Below are 16,267 nucleotides of genomic sequence, written 5' to 3'. Positions count from 1 at the left end.
AGGAGTGACAATTACTAACAGACATAATAGAGAGAGAGAGAGAGAGCACACAAACGCATCACACTGAAAGATGTCTGCGAACACTAGTGCGACCACGCAGTCCGCCAAAATGAAAAAGGACGAATCTTTCCTCGGGAAATTAGGAGGAACCCTGGCGCGGAGGAAAAAGTCCAAAGAAGGTCAGTCATTTTTTTTTATGATATTGTAATATCATGAAAGGCCTGCTTGTGTTTCCCTTGTTGGGGTTTCTGTCCATGGTGCTGCAATCACATGACGCGCTATTACAATATTCTCCTCTGGGACATCACCGGCACTTTAATCCACTGCACACACGATCTACAACACAAGGAGGCATTTAACCTTCTGCGGTTCCCTGCTGTGTTTATCTTGGTCAATGTTTCATATCCTCTCGATGAGCGTCCTATAATTTAATTAGAGGTTAACACATTTGTTGTTTAATAGTTCAAGTGAATAAAGGAGAGGCGAGACAAAGTCCTCTTAGCAACTCCACAGTCATTTAACATGAAGCAATGCATATAAATAGATCATATAGGCACTTGTGAGGGGAATGCAGGGCTATGAAGATAAAGGTGTGGGAGGAAGACTCTGCTCTCACTGTGCTTTCTAAACACTCTAACTTATTGTCCTACTTTTACCAGGCGTTGGCCAAACTATTTTCTGCCCTCCCAAAGGCCAGACACTGTGCGGTAAAACAGACAGCTGCAAGGTTTAACGCCTCAGTGTGTCTGTGGGTGTAGGTGTGTGTGTGTGTCTGTGTCTGTCTTCACTGTGTGTGTGCTCACAGCCATGTGTTTGTAATCTCCATTAAAGGAGGTAGACATACAGTATTAATTGTTTAGGGGCCTTAGGAGCCTCATTAGACATGCGTCTCATCTAAAAACAAAACAAAGCAAGGAGTTTCCACTCATTTGAAAGTTTAGATTTGTTTGAATTCTCTTAAATCAAACTGTTCAAATTAAATGTGTAGTTTGGACTCTGAAGTCTGGCGGGACAGCCACAAAAAACTCTGGTTCCAGCTTCTTTGAATGTGGATTTGTCGCTTTACGTTTTCATATCATTGTAAATTAAACATATTTGCATTTTAGACCCGTGGTCGGGCAGTAAAAAAGCAGTTTGTCACCTTCGTCTCTGGGCCACATACCCTTTCTGTTTCTATACTATTATAGACTCAATGATGGACAAATGAATTGATCATGAAAATAATAGTGAGTTTCAGCCCTAATATATATATGTATTAGTATAGTGTATTAGTATATATGTAATAATACTGTCATGCCAGAGAGGAATACGGTGTTTTTTGTAAGCTTAAAGCTGCTTCAGGAGTTCAACAGAGAAAACTGCAGACAGCTCAGCTCAGTGAGTTAATTAGATGATAACTGGGGGTTGTATCCCTGGTTTAATGAGGAAATGAGAATAATTGTCTTCCTGCTGAAGCCTGTGCTTAAAGCTTCACTGAAACCAGTGGCATAGATTTGCTCTTGGTTAAGATAATTAGGTCACAATTTGACCAGCATTCCTCAGAATGATGTCCCAAAACTCGTATGACCCCGGAAGATACAGAGTTGTGAAGTTGTTTTGCAAACTGGAGGATATGTATAGTATATACTATAGTATAGTATATGTTTTCATAGAGAAAGAGCATCTTGATTGTTTCAAACCAATAAACAGCAATCCAACTACAACTGAAATGATTAGTTGTGCAGTCGATTGACTTAAAATGCATTGCTTTGTTGTTATTTTAAAAGCAAAGCTGGCAAACATTGCTGGTTCCGGCGTCTCAGAAACGAGGATTTTGCTGCTTTTATTTGTAATTATTGTAGTTGATTGAATATATTTGGGTTTTTGGACAGTTGGTGGAACAAAACAAGCAATTTTGTAGACGTCACTTAGGCGTCTAGGAGATTGTGATAAACTGATCGTTCTGATTTCACAGAAAAGAACAATGAATTGATGAAATAAACGTCACTTTGAGTATAATGGTAATGAAAATAATCGTTAGGTACAGCCCAAATTCAACATTCATATATCAGTCTTGATATTTGATTTATTCATATCAGTATTAATATAGGAATGACTAGTTAGAGCATGGCTAGCAGTTTCTATCTGCATCCAGTCTTTGAGCTAAGCTAAGCTAACCTCATCCTGGACCTTTAACGCACAGATATTAAACCTTCTCATCTGGCTCTGGGGAGCACAATTTTCCCAAAATGATTTTTATAAAGAATCCTCCACATATCTTTATTTTTTTGCCCAATTTTGGGTGTTTATTCATGTTGTAAGGAGTCTCAGGTTTGTCAGGAAACCTCTCATAGTAACTCTGGGGCAGACTTTAGTGTCGGGTTAGGAGATGTAAAAGTGGAGAAAGGGAAACTTGTGATCGGAGAAGCCTTAAGCATTTTCCCTTTGTGCTAATATGTAAAGAATGATACAAGAAAAAACTATCACTGTTCCTTTTATTCTTCAACCTCCTGCTTATCTTCAAAAACCCCTCGGTGGTCCCCAGCCCTTCATTTTGCCAACGTATGATTATAAGTCAGTGCTGAAGGGAATAAAGTCTGCAGTGAGGACAGAGGGGAAGCACATAGGCTGTGTTTGAGTGCAGCTTGTGAGGATGCAGTGCCCCTCTGTGGTCAAAGTGGATTAAAGCCCAGCTGTCAAACAAGTTATTTTAAAGGTATAGATGATCTCGGTGATGTTGAAATTAGAAATCAGTCTAACGGGAGAAAAGCATGTGAGGTTTAGTCTTTGGTAATGGAGCACAGCTTGTGGCCTCAAATGCTGCTGCAGCTGCTGCTGTTGTGGTTTCTGTTACTTTTGGGTGTGGTGCTTTGTATTCGTCAAGAGGAACACCCAAGAGAGACGAGTTGCCACTGGAAAAGTTGCTTCACGTTTGCTGAATAATCATTATTTGCGTAATGGGAGTGGGACTCATGGTTTCTTTTACTGTGTTTACACTTCTTAGCGACCACATGTGCACGGTGTAGTTCAGCATTGAGCACTTAAACCCTCCTCTTCTTGTTGCATGTGATGGGATGGAAAGTGTTGCTTCAGGCTATACAACACGACATAAAGGAACCTTTTTTCTTTTGTTTTACACTGCCCAGATGTCTCCTTCTGTATCCTGATAAACTGAAAGGAAGTCTGCATTTCTCTGACAAGGCTCAACTCCCGTTGTCAGCAACAGGCAGTGCTGCAACAGTGATAGTTTAGTGAAGACAAAAAAAACAACAAGATGTTTTTACTTTATAAGGACGGAGAGGATGAACGTCAGGTCATATCCTCGCTGTATTATCTCAGGGTGAAGAGTATTTACTCTGAAAATACAAAATAGTACTAAGATACAGGATGGATGCTGATAATAGTAAGTCATCTGTTTATTGTTGCTATTTGGCTTTTTTTACTCACTTCATATACTCATTTGTTGCTACTTTTACATAACTATCAAAAAGAGGTGAAGGATTGAGTACATCATGCATTAATTAATGTATTAAACATCCAAAAATGGTACAAATTATACCAACATTATTATAAATATGTTCAAATATATGTTTTTACTGTTGTTTATACTGTTGGGAAGAATTTAGCATCTTCAGGCAAATACTTTACAAATAATAAAACCATCCAACTCGTAGGTACATTGTATCATTATACTAGTAGCCATTTTCCAGGAGATTCACTGATATTTAAAATTTAGAAGAGTAAAGTTATTACAGGAAAGGAAAGAAGCTATTTGCTGTTTCAAGCTATTATGCAACTAAAATGTCAAATAAAGTAAAGTCAATTATAAAATATTAGAGCTGATATAGTGATGACTGATGTTAGCTTATTAATATGGCCTGCTGCCGTATATCGACCGATATCGTAACATTCGGTTCAGAAATGCTGAAGATACATTTGACATATTGTCATTTTACAGTTTCTTTATCAGAGTTCCACTCAGTTTGGTCATAATTCTTAAAACCTGTGTTTAATAACATTTAAAAGACTCCCATTGGAAAGGTTTATGTATGTTATGTGTTTATGTAAAAAAAAAACTAATAATGACTCCCTCTATTTTTTGACAAAAGAATAGTAGAAAACCAGTAGAAATACAATATGGAGAAAAGTACATAAGAAATACTAATACGTAAACACGAGGTGTAAAAAGAGCTAATATATCTGCTGAAGGCGACCTGTGGAACAAACTGTGTGACTCTTCTTCTCCTGGCTGCTGTTACTCACTGGTGCCTGTGTTGGTGTAAATAACCGGGGCTATATTTAAGGTCCGGCCTGTCTTCTCCAAACTGCTGCATTATTTATATCTTCCCCCTGTGCCACGGTGATCCCCCCCCCCCCCCCCCCCTCCCCCTCCCTCGGGAGCAGTGGAACCAAACAGACGAGGTCGATTTCAATCTGCTTTACGCTGTTGTTTATGTTGCAGACTGATTACGCTGAGAACATTTTTATCTCTAAAGCAAAAACACAACTGACAAGATGCTGTTGCTGTTCTCTTGCGTCCTTTCCCATAACGGTTTGTAAGAACCACCGGCATTAACTTGTGCAATGAAGCCGGCATTAGATAGTTGTTCTTGACTGCAGCCTTCGATTTGTATTGAATTAGTGTAATTCTGTTAACAGGAATACAGCCGTTGCCTGATGCTCAGAAATAACAACCCCATTCTCTTGTATTAGTGTTAAATTACTAGACTACAATTTAGTTAGTTAGAACAACAACAACCTGAACAGGTGTGCTTTTTACACCACGCCGCATGCATTTATATTGAGAAATGAAAGGATACCTGTCACAGGTCAGTGAAGTTCGTCCAGTGTCCACTGCTAAACAGCCCAGAGGTTACCAGTGTTGAGTTGATTTTGTCTGTTTATGTCCAGTGTGGACCTTCCTGTCCCAAACACACACACACACACACACACCCACACACACACACACACACACACACACACACACACACACACACTCACCCCTCAGTGTCTCCTGTAACTGGACCGCAGACGTGGGGTGGAGGGTTGTGACAGAAATAAACACGTGATGACGCCCATGCCACTGCTCAGTCCCACCGACTACGATTCACACACACGCACGCACATATGTACATACACTCCTGCATATTCGACCAAAGCTCGCTGCCATCGTAGGAAACCCTGCGGCTTATAGTGTGGACATGGCGGGGCTGCTGTGTGGGACCAAGAGGAAGAAACAAGGTAAATTTGGTTTTGATTTTGGGCTTTTGAGGAACTTGTTAGTGGAAATGGGGAAGCAGGACCTGATGTTACCTGAGTGCATCTGCAGGTTAACGTCCAGCAATGTGTTGTGTCGGTTGTTGTGAGAGGTCATCAAGATGTAAGTATAGTCACTACTTAAAATTACAGAATCCACTGTGTGTGTCTGTGTGAGGGTTGCTGTTATATTTCTGGACCGGCGGGTGAAAGTATTTTTACATCCATAAATCAGTCTGCAGAAAAATTTGTCGTACTAAATTCATTATATTGTTTGATTTGACCATTTTCACCCTCGTTTTACTTGACTGTGTGAAGCGCCGGCAGCAGTAATGCAGTCGGATGGACTCTGAGGGAAAAAGCAGCACAATTATGATGAAATGCAGTCAGTTTGCTCTGTAATTACAAAGCAAACTGCTGATCTGTAGAGAGATAGTTGATATTCTGCCCTTTATGAGAAGGCTGAATCTGATAGGAAATCTGTAGGGACCCCTCCTCCCGGGGTAATTATGTCTCTGTACATGCTTTGAAGTTCAGATGTTATCCAGAATGTGTCATAAACACACAGTTCCAGACTTTCTGTTATTATATTATCAATTAGAAACATCTATTTCACATGCTTTTAATTTGAGCAAGCGCTCAAAGTGCAGCCATTGGTTCTCCTCGCAGGTTTTATAAATAGCAAAATCAATAAAAGGACAAATTTGAGGCCGTTGATTGCAGTTCAGCCTGTTGCAGGTCGTACAAATTGAAATGCAGGATAATAAAAGCAGCGTGTCCATTAGGGGAAGAGAGGTTCTGAATCCCTGCAGTGTCTCTGCAGTCAGAAGTAAAAGCATCTCAGTGGAAATTGATTTTATGCCTGACTCAAAGTGTGCTAAAGTGTTTGTTACTTTGTGTGTTTGGTCGCCTTAAATCCACTTAAACTCTCCCAGTTTTGTGCTAAATTCTCATTTTATTCATATTTTGCGTATGTTGTATGTTTAAACCTGGAAAATAGTGCCAAGATACATGCTGCTTAGATGACTTTATTTTTGAATGGATAGACAACGCTGTCCTTTAATGTAACCTGTGGTTACTTTCATACAATGAAAGACATAGTGCTTTACACAAAAGCAAATAATCATGACTTATATATGTGTTAAAGAGGCACTTATAATAAAACGAGGATGAATACAATGAAACAGAATATGTACTTTTTAAACATTTTCATGAGAAGTCAGTGTTAAAAATATGTCTTAAAAGAGAACCACACCGACTTAGTATTGCACATAATATATAACATTGTATGACTCATGATGGACGTTTAAAAAAAAAGGATAGACATGACTGCAGCAGAACCTGAAATATCTTTTTTATTCCACGCGTTCTTCATCCTTCATACATGCCGCCTACATTACCCACAATGCAAGTCGACCACTAGCAGTTTGATTGGTAATTCAGGTGTGTTATGCTATAGCGCCTAATGTAAACCTAATCTAAAGCTGCTAGCCTCAAGCAGAGATGAGGAGCGGGCTACAGAGGTCTGATAAGCTCACTTCTATCTAACTTCTTCTCGAGGACATTCATCAGACTTCACAGAGCTCCCTCTGGAGCCACGATAGGCTTTATACAACAGCAACACACAGACTTTCATGTGTAAAATCGGTGGAGTTCCCCTCTCAGCGTCTGGTTAAAGTGTCTACAGATTTAGAGAAACCTTTATGAATGCCATTTTGTTCAGCTCTTACTTTTACGGACACTGAATAGAGAAACGTGGTGGTGGAGTGACTGAAGAAGTGTCTGCAGAGGAGAAGCAGGTGCCACAAATTGTCATCAAATCGACACCACACTTTACCCATAAGGGGAATTTGTGGCGATTTTGCACTAATACTGTTGCCAGTGACTGAGACGCGCTTTCTCTTTGTCGTCTTCTTCTTTTATTTCCCACAGTCTCTGCCTGACTATCTTTCTTGCTGTACTCAGAGAATGAAAATGCAATGAATGCTCTTTTCAATTTGTTTCCTTCCAGTTACTTATAAGCAGAACTAACTATCAAGTCTTTTTCTGTTGATTTGTTTGATTGAATTTGTCTGGTTTTCTTCATGTTTTTTGTGTGTATTGTTGTCTTACCAGTGAGTGATCTCCATGAGGAGGGGAAGAATGCCATCAACGCTCCCATGCTTCCCACAGGGACAGACATCCATCCAGAGGACACGCTGCTGGGTACAAACACACATAAACACACATACATGTGAAGAACATCATATTTAGAATTTAATCTTTTATGCTAAAGCACTATTACTGCCTGAATGTGTAAAATGTGTTACTTTATGCAGTGTTGTTGATACTGCAGTTGCATTTCAAATATTTTAAACTTCCTAAAACTTTTGCATGTGACTGTCAGAGGTCACGGAGGATGGTATGAATATGTTGACACATGTTGAGTAATGGAGACTTTGACAGTGGAGGAGCAGGAAATGAAAGTGGTTGCAGGAGGAGACGCCTTTGTCCTCAGTCACCATGAGAGTCACTGTTGACGTGAGGGCGATAGGAACATTGTATGTGTGTGTGTGTGTGTGTGTGTGTGTGTGGCTGTATTTATGCGAGACAAAAAAAATGCGTCTGCATCCAAAGTGGGAGGTAAGTGTGTAGGAAATGAAACGGAATATTTGAGTGTCACCAGGAACTAAATTGAGCGTCTTAATTTCTCTTCACCAGAGGAAAACGCTGAGAGGATCATGTTGGACCCAACGTCGCGGGAAAATCTCAAATTTAAAGATCTGCTGAAGGTAGTCTGGGATCATATGTAGTGCTCAAGCATCTCACCTCTTCAGCACAACCAGAGCAGTAACATATATGAAGAAACAGTACAGAGAAGAAGTTTGGCTGTCGTTGTTTATTTTGTTGTGATTTGTGTCCAGGTCCTGATTGACTGGATCAACAGTGAGTTGGAGGAAGATAGGATCATAGTCAAAGACCTGGAGGAGGACTGCTATGATGGACAGGTGCTCCAGAAGCTATTTGGTGAGAAATTGGTTTCTTTGGCATCACAACTCACAACCAATATGAAAAACAGCAGTATTCGTTGTATTAGAGAGTATATAATTCCTGCAATCTGTCAGCACTGTTTCGTGAATATTAAATGTGAAACGACAACATTTATATCAGAGCAAATGCTGCACCATCCAACTGGAAAAAGAGTCAATTAACAGCAATTTATACATTTTTATTTGCAGCTTGTGGCTTTGATATATAAATGTTTTGGTTTCATAACATGAATTTAATGTTTGACAAAGGTCAATGACGAAAACCTTTTTCAGTGCTGACTGTGAGCAGATATTCAATACTTTATTTTGCATGCTTTTATTCATTTATGTTTCTGTGTACCAGCTGTGCAATTAGCAATACTAATACAAAGTTCACTCAGAATCTTTTATTTCGTAGCATATTACCCACCTCGTTTAAAAACATGTCAGCATGCTGGTATTGGCACGCTCCAGTTCCCACTGTGATAAATGTGTATTCAGTGTCTTTGGTCTGTCGGGGGCTTCCCCCTTGTGTCTCTCATTTGTTACAGCAGGCTGACCACCTCGCCAAATTCAAACAAAACATTAAAACGAAAACCCTCCAAGCCTTTTTTGATGACACACTACCGTGTAGGTTGGACAGATGAATATAATGTAATGTCATTGCAACAGTAACAGTAATAAACCCAATATTTTTATGATTCAATTTGCAGTTATTGATGTTTATAGTGATTATATGTCACACATGTATCTGTCGGTAGCAGAACTCTGTCTTCCTTTGTGTCCATGCTTATGGTCATGGGGGGGGGGTTGTGTAATCAAAGGAAATCTGAGCTCTTGTTTATATATATTTTTTATCTCCGCACAAACGCCACCTTTTTATTGCCGCCTGGCAAAATGTCTCATCCGCTGTGCGAAAATAAAACATCAAGAATTAGCATGTTCAATTACAAAAGCCAGGTAGTACAACACAGGACCGACATTTTGGTTGCATATGTTGCAGAAGTGTTTGAACAACAACTAAAACACAGCAGGAAACAGTTTGTTAAGTGATGTGTGATTTGCCTCATTTGTGTTAAAGCCCTTTTTAGTTTTTAGTATCACGGTTGCACCTTCTGTTCTCTCAGTCTTTTATTGCATCAGTGCCTGTTTTAGATTTAGATATATATATATATATATATATATATATATATATATATATATATATTTGAACACGCACTCTTGAGATAAGCTTCCTAAATCCTCCGTCTTACTGTTGCTTAGAACAGAAAATCCTTGTTGTCTGCAGCCGCCGCATTTGTACATTTTCAAGATCATCGTGTCCTTGTTTTCAAACGGACAAAATCCAAACTAATTCAGGCATGAAGTAGTTTGTATTTTTGGTTTGAAGCACATCTGTTCTTTTATGTAAATGAAGGCGTCTTTTCACCCGGATTTCATCCCTTTTTCTATGAGTTCCTCTCATTTTTATTTAAACGTTGCATGCTTGCTAGAGTTTACCTGTTCAGCACAACACAATACTGCCGCTTGATGGAAACAATTATTCATGATGTTCATCTGTATATGGAAAGTCTTTCCCTGTGTGTTTGAGCTGATATCTCATCTCCCCTGTTGTTGACAGAAAAGTTGTCCGGCAGGAAGCTGAACGTGGCCGAGGTCACCCAGTCCGAGATCGGCCAAAAGCAAAAGCTTCAGACGGTTTTGGAGGCCGTCAACGAACTGCTGCGGCCTCACGGCTGGACTATTGAGTGGAATGTGGACTGTGAGTTTTACATCGACTTCAGCGCTTTGCTGCTTAAACTGGGACTCCAGCGATTACGTTTTTCACTTCCATAATATTTGGGGAACTCACAAGAGACAGATTAAAAAAGAACGGTTAAAATTGAAGCAGAAGAGATATCTTGATATGGGTCACGCTTCAAAAATACTGCCGACATTTCCCATAATGCAACTCAATTGCAGAGTTTCTGTTAAATGTTAAGTTTTAAGCCAAGATAACCCTGATGACGTCACTATGACACCATTGGGGTTACTTTGGCTAAACACATTGGAGAGCTCCTCTACGGCCACAGAAGACATCATACAACTGTTTTTACAGCTTTTATCCTTGTGACACGCAAACTGAACTTCATGTGCAACATTGGTGGAATGCCTCTTTAGCACATAATCTTTTAATTGCATAACAAATGGAAAGTATTTAATCTAGTACTGAGTTTTGAGGAGCTTGCAGCTTTTTAATTTTTAGTTTTGTCTCTTGGAAAAACTGAACTTTTAATCTTAAGAAAATTGCTTGCATCGTTACGTTAGCTTGCAGTGAGCAAACAGCTGACTGTCCTCTCTCATGATTTACTCTCACAGCGATCCATTCAAAGAACCTGGTGGCTATTGTCTATCTGCTGGTGGCTCTCGCGATGCACTTCCAGGCGCCCATCAGGCTGCCGGAGCATGTCTCTGTGAAGGTGGTGGTCGTCAAGGTAAAGTGGCTCCTCAACCTTATCATTATGTGCAATGATGCAGGGATAGATACGGAGGTGTAGTTATTGTTACTAATTTATTTTAACTTTCATTTACCCTCACTGAGATTAAGAATGTCTCCCTCAAGATTGGCAACGATAAATGTGACAAACAACATAAGACAGATAATGCAAAATATACCTCAAAATCTAAATTTAACATAAATGTGTCGATAAAACCACAAATAACATTTCTAATAAAATAATGTTGTCTTAGAAACTGCCTAGAGAAACCATGAAAATAACAAAGACCCATCCAAAACAATAACATAATGAGTGTAACACATAATATTGATATAGTATAGTGTCAGTTTATGGATAAATGTTTCACTCATCTATCAGTATTTGTCTTGTCCGTACGTGTCATTTTAATAAGTTGGATCAGTTGTAGTGATTCTCTCACGTAGTAACTGAAGCATTTTGATTTTGTTTGAGCAGAAACGAGAGGGAATCCTGCAGACTGCTCTTGTGACCAAGGAGCTGACGAGCACCACAGAGTAAGAGCTTGATGATTGTCTCCACAACCTTCCTCCTTTTATATTCATGCTCTAATGTATTAATAATAATGTTTATTGTTTATTGTAGTATTATTGAATAGTTTTCTCTCTCTTTTTGTTTTTCAGAATGATGATGGGAAGGTTTGGTGAGTCCCAGTCACATTTCATCTAACAGTATAATGGAAATGTATTTACCTTTCATTTTTCTTTATTAATCTGCTTTCAAGAATAGTTCAGCATTTTGGGAACTGGGTTGTTCGCTTCCTTGCTGAACGTTAGATGAGTAGATCAATCACTCTAATGTGTGTTTGTTCAATATGATGTTACAGCTAGTCTAGCTCCGTATATATAGGTCACAAAATATGTCTTCTCAGACCTCTGAAGCTCACTAATAAACATGTTAAATCTTTTTTGTTTATTAATTCATACAAAAACTAAAGTGTAAAAGCAACAATCGGGGGACTATTTCTTGGCTGGGTGCAGTGACTTCCTGTCTACTGCCTCGTAACCCCAGCTGAATAACAACTGTGAAATTACAACTTACCAGGCTAGCTGTTTCCCCCTGTTCCCACCCATTATGCTAAGCTAAGCTAACCATATGTTAGCTGTAGATGTACATTTACAGGATAGATATGAGAGGGTTATTGATCTTCTTATCTCAAAAATTTTCCAAATTGTCAAACTGTTCCTTTAAGTGTTCCTTACCTTTTGATTTTCTTTTCTTTTTTACAAAGAGAGGGACGCGTTTGACACTCTGTTGGATCACGCACCAGACAAGCTCAACGTGGTGAAAACGGTATTCAAGACCTTATATTTGCGTGATAATATAACAATGATATACATAATAGACAGCATAATGATAATAATATGATTATGCTGTAAAAACGAATAATAGTTCATCGATCCTGTTACCAGTCTCTCATCACCTTCGTAAACAAACACCTGAACAAGTTGAACCTGGAAGTTACTGAGCTGGAATCTCAGGTAAGAGATTTGATGGTTTATCCAGTCAGTTATTAAAATCATCATAAGTTTGTGTTATGTAACATATTTTCATCCTCTCATCATCCCTCTATTTGCATGCACGATTTTATTTTTCAAATACATATAATCCAATCTGATTTGCTTATGCGTTTTAATATTGTACGTGCTGTGAATTGTTATGCAGTCTGTGTGTATATACTGGATATGTATATATTTATGTCCGTGTGCGTTCAGTTTGCTGATGGCGTGTACCTGATATTGCTGATGGGGCTGCTAGAGGACTACTTTGTCCCTCTGTACAACTTCTTCCTCACCCCTGAGAACTTCGAACAGAAGGTGATCACACCCTCAAAAAGTGACGTGTGTCGGTTAAATGGGAAGATGTTTAGCAACTCATCAGTACATTGAGCTTCCACATTGTGTCCCCCCTCAGGTCCACAATGTGGCGTTTGCCTTTGAGCTGATGCAGGATGGAGGCCTGAAGAAACCCAAAGCCAGACCAGAAGGTATGTTATAGACATTGGGGGCCATTTGAAAAGGGTGTTTAATGGTTGGTGTCTTACAGTAGCAGTCATATTATAGGTTGTCCAGTAGATGGAGACGTTGTCTTACCCTTAAACTTTCATACTGGATGGATGGTGCTGAGTTCGTTCTGCCCTGAGCTACATGTTTGAATGAACCATCCTGTTCTTTTTAAAGAGAGCTTACACTTAACGAATCAAAATATGACTTACTGGCTTCACGTAGTTATTACGTTGACTATTAGTTCATAAGCACGTATTTCCCCTGTTTTTCACACATTTCATTTTGCTCTACAAACCCCCTGTAGAGTTAGAGACGCTATTACAGGAATAGCTTTCAGTTATCGAATACAGTTGACTTACTTTAACTGTAATCAGCATTTGACTCAACTGAAGCCTTCAAATTGATATCTCGTACTCTTACTCATTTTAATCCACAGCATATGATATTGAAAGAATAACGTGTTCGATGTTTTGCTGTGCGACTTTAAATAAAACCGTTAACAGTCAGTACAATCGTGTCAGCTCAATATATTTAAGAACACTTATTTAACTATAAAGTACACTTCTCTTGTGTGTACTTATATAATTCTCAGAGCTACTTTAAATATTCACGTTTTGCTCCACATGCTCGTCCCATATGTGTCCATATTTCATGTCCCACATTCCAGTTTTCAATCACTTATGTTCTACAAAGTAATGCGCTGTATATACTGTTGCTATTGCGCTTTGTATTTATTATTTTCTTTGGCATTAATTGCTTTTTAAATGTTGATTTAATTTTCATCTGTTGTATTATAAGTGCACTAGTCCTTGAAGATATATTATACTGCTCAATTGTGAATTTGATTATAACTATTTTTAATCTATCTAACTTTCAAAATGTGTAAATATTGTTTTCCTCCACACTGTATTAATGAAAATGCTTTTCCCTTATTCAAACATTTTTTTTGAGCCAAAAAGGAAATATTTCTCCCCAGCAAAAAACTATTTTCTTTGCAGTAATTGGACATTATAACTATTATTTTCATACTAATATTATCTTCCAACTGCGCTGCCCCGACAGTTATGTGTTCTGATTAGTATTCAGTTGGCTGAGGTTTGTGCACATCTGCAGGTTCATTATAAACTAAATGTATGACATCAACAGTGTCACCCAAGCTAACAGGGCTATGCAGACGATAAGGAGCTGAAGGCGTCCTAGTTTAAATGGTCACGCAATATGACACTGCTGTAGCAAAATGATGTCTGAATCACTTAACAAAGACCTAGTTGTGATGATAAATTACGAGAAACAAATAGGCACTGATGTAGGACATCATGTTACTGATGAAGAGAACAGAACGTGTTTTTGTGCTCTCCTGGTAAGAGGTAGTACATCAAATGATCTATAATGAGCTATTTTAAGCTCCAATTCGTTTTCTAAATTACAAATAACCTTTTAAGGAAAGTAGTCCAAAAGCAATCACAGAACAAGCTCGTTCGCATTGTGAACAGGCTTTTATGGTAGCACAGCTCATTTATTTTGTGCTTCAGTGTCCAAGGATCTAATTTCTTATCATATAAGATTAGTTTTTGTGCACGTCAAAGGTCTAATTCTTTCTTCCTGAAACTCCTCAAAACAAGTTCAGCACACTACAGATCTCTGCTGTGTTCATTTTGTGTTCCAGATGTTGTCAACCTGAACCTAAAATCCACCCTCAGAGTCCTCTACAACCTGTTCACCAACTACAAAAACTCTGAGTGAACTTTTCCAGTTTCACCCCCTGATATTACTTATGAATGCTACCCTGTCCCTGTGCTGATATTATGCGTGACGGTCTGGACGCTGGAGGAGACCAACTGGGACTGAAAGTCATCATTATGTGGGACTTATAAAGACCCACAGGGAGTAGCCTGAAAAAGGCTCTGAATGTTAGTTCTTTATCTTCTCCAAATGTCAGTATTTATTTATTCCTTCCTTGAATGTTAAATTCAACCCAGGAAACTGCGACCTTTAGCCTGCATTTGAATACTCAGCCATCACAGGAATAATGAATGAGGGCAGGATGTGAAAACTGCAAAACATTTCCGTGTTAACTCCAGAATATTTAAGAAAGTTGAAAATTATATTATATATTAATAGTATCAAAAATTAATTTGTGTAAATATTAAAAGAATAGTTTTGGGAAAGACACATATTTGCTTTCTTGCCAAGAGTTCGATGAGAAGATTGACACCGAGCTCATGTTTGTATGCTAAATATTAAACTAACTTTAGAGGCAGCTGCCGGTTAGCTTAGCTTAGCATAAAAAGACCAGAAACGGGGGAAACTGCTTGTCTGGTCCTGATGAAAGATTACACAATCTGCGTAAAGCTCATGTATAACACATTATATCCATAGACCACAATAACTGTGCACCAGATAGAAAGGTAGTGATCCCTTTATTTTATAAGGAAATCAGTGCCATTAAACCTATACATCGTTTCAACGAAATTGCATTGCAAGGCAACAGCTTGGGTCCATGTTTACTTCCATTCAGTCGACTGATTCCATTCACATACACTGGAACAAGGAATATAGTTCGTAGCACTGCAAAAGGAAATAAACTGGGACTAATTTGTAATGTTTAGGTTTATGACTGAAATGGTTTATATACTGTACATTTAAAAATGCAAATGTATTTATTGTAGCTCACTAAGCACATCTAATTGCAACATAATTGTCCATCAGAGTCAAAAGCTGAGATGGCAGTTACTGCTATTCTGTGTATCGTTAGCAATTGTTCATCTTGCTCCATCATGACTGGAATTAGCTAATTTACTTATGATTAAAAAATGTTTTCCTTTATTTCCCCCTGCTTCCATCTTAATGCTAAGCTAAGCTAACCGGCGGATGGCTGTAGCCTCATATTTGTGGACTCATTGTCGGGTGTTATCGATCTTCTCCCACAGACTAACTCTTGACAAGAAAGCAAATGCGCATTTTTCTCCAAACTATTCCTTTAAAAAAGTTGAAAATGCAATGTATTCTATAATATCTGAAAATGCTTTGTATATTCTTACTACATACTTGACAGCTGAAGGAACTGTGAACGGTCCTTCGTTTACTCTGAACTATGCAGACTACATCACAAGCCATATTTAAAAGCCAATGCTGTTGCCTTAAGTGCAGCGGGCTCTCTCCGTCCTGGGAGAGCTCCAGTCAGAGTATCTTCGTATTCACGGGCCTTTCAGACGAGTCTCCGAGGAGGCCTGGACCACACAGTGCCCTCCTGATGCAGAGCATTTGCCCGCCGTGCCACCTGGAGACCTGCTAAGATGTACAGTGCACGACTTGTGCATTTCAGAGCCGGGTCTGAATTATTAAGAAAGTGGATGAGTCAATCTAAACCGTGCTTGCGCTGGATGTCTCACCTCTGTGTGTTTTTTTTATTTTCATCTTGCCTATCAAGAAATAAACGCCTGAAATCAAACAGAGTGAGAATTTCATTACGTCTCTTACTTGTGTGATAGGTTAGATTTGCTTC

At 38.9% G+C, this 16,267-nt stretch overlaps 1 protein-coding gene across 2 annotated transcripts; it reads left to right on the top strand.

The window, feature by feature from the left end:
- The first annotated feature begins 46 nt into the window (after positions 1 to 46).
- Positions 47 to 16,213, top strand: parvb (parvin, beta). Of its 2 annotated transcripts, none has more exons than XM_076089431.1 (13): positions 47 to 179; positions 7,351 to 7,440; positions 7,936 to 8,006; positions 8,139 to 8,241; positions 9,865 to 10,005; positions 10,602 to 10,717; positions 11,195 to 11,253; positions 11,380 to 11,399; positions 11,988 to 12,049; positions 12,169 to 12,237; positions 12,472 to 12,573; positions 12,671 to 12,743; positions 14,429 to 16,213. In XM_076089431.1, the coding sequence occupies exons 1-13, from the start codon at positions 71 to 73 to the stop codon at positions 14,503 to 14,505; spliced, it is 1,092 nt and encodes a 363-aa protein (XP_075945546.1). In that variant the 5' UTR covers positions 47 to 70; the 3' UTR covers positions 14,506 to 16,213. The 2 variants fall into 2 exon arrangements, with proteins under 2 accessions (XP_075945546.1, XP_075945547.1); XM_076089432.1 differs by lacking the exon at positions 47 to 179 and adding an exon at positions 3,223 to 3,382.
- The last annotated feature ends 54 nt before the right edge of the window (positions 16,214 to 16,267 follow it).

Source organism: Anarhichas minor, unplaced genomic scaffold, assembly GCF_050575085.1.
Source record: "Anarhichas minor isolate MPS153535 unplaced genomic scaffold, ASM5057508v1 ptg000011l, whole genome shotgun sequence".
Classification (NCBI taxonomy): domain Eukaryota; kingdom Metazoa; phylum Chordata; class Actinopteri; order Perciformes; family Anarhichadidae; genus Anarhichas; species Anarhichas minor.
This window is presented reverse-complemented; position numbering and strand designations above follow the sequence as displayed.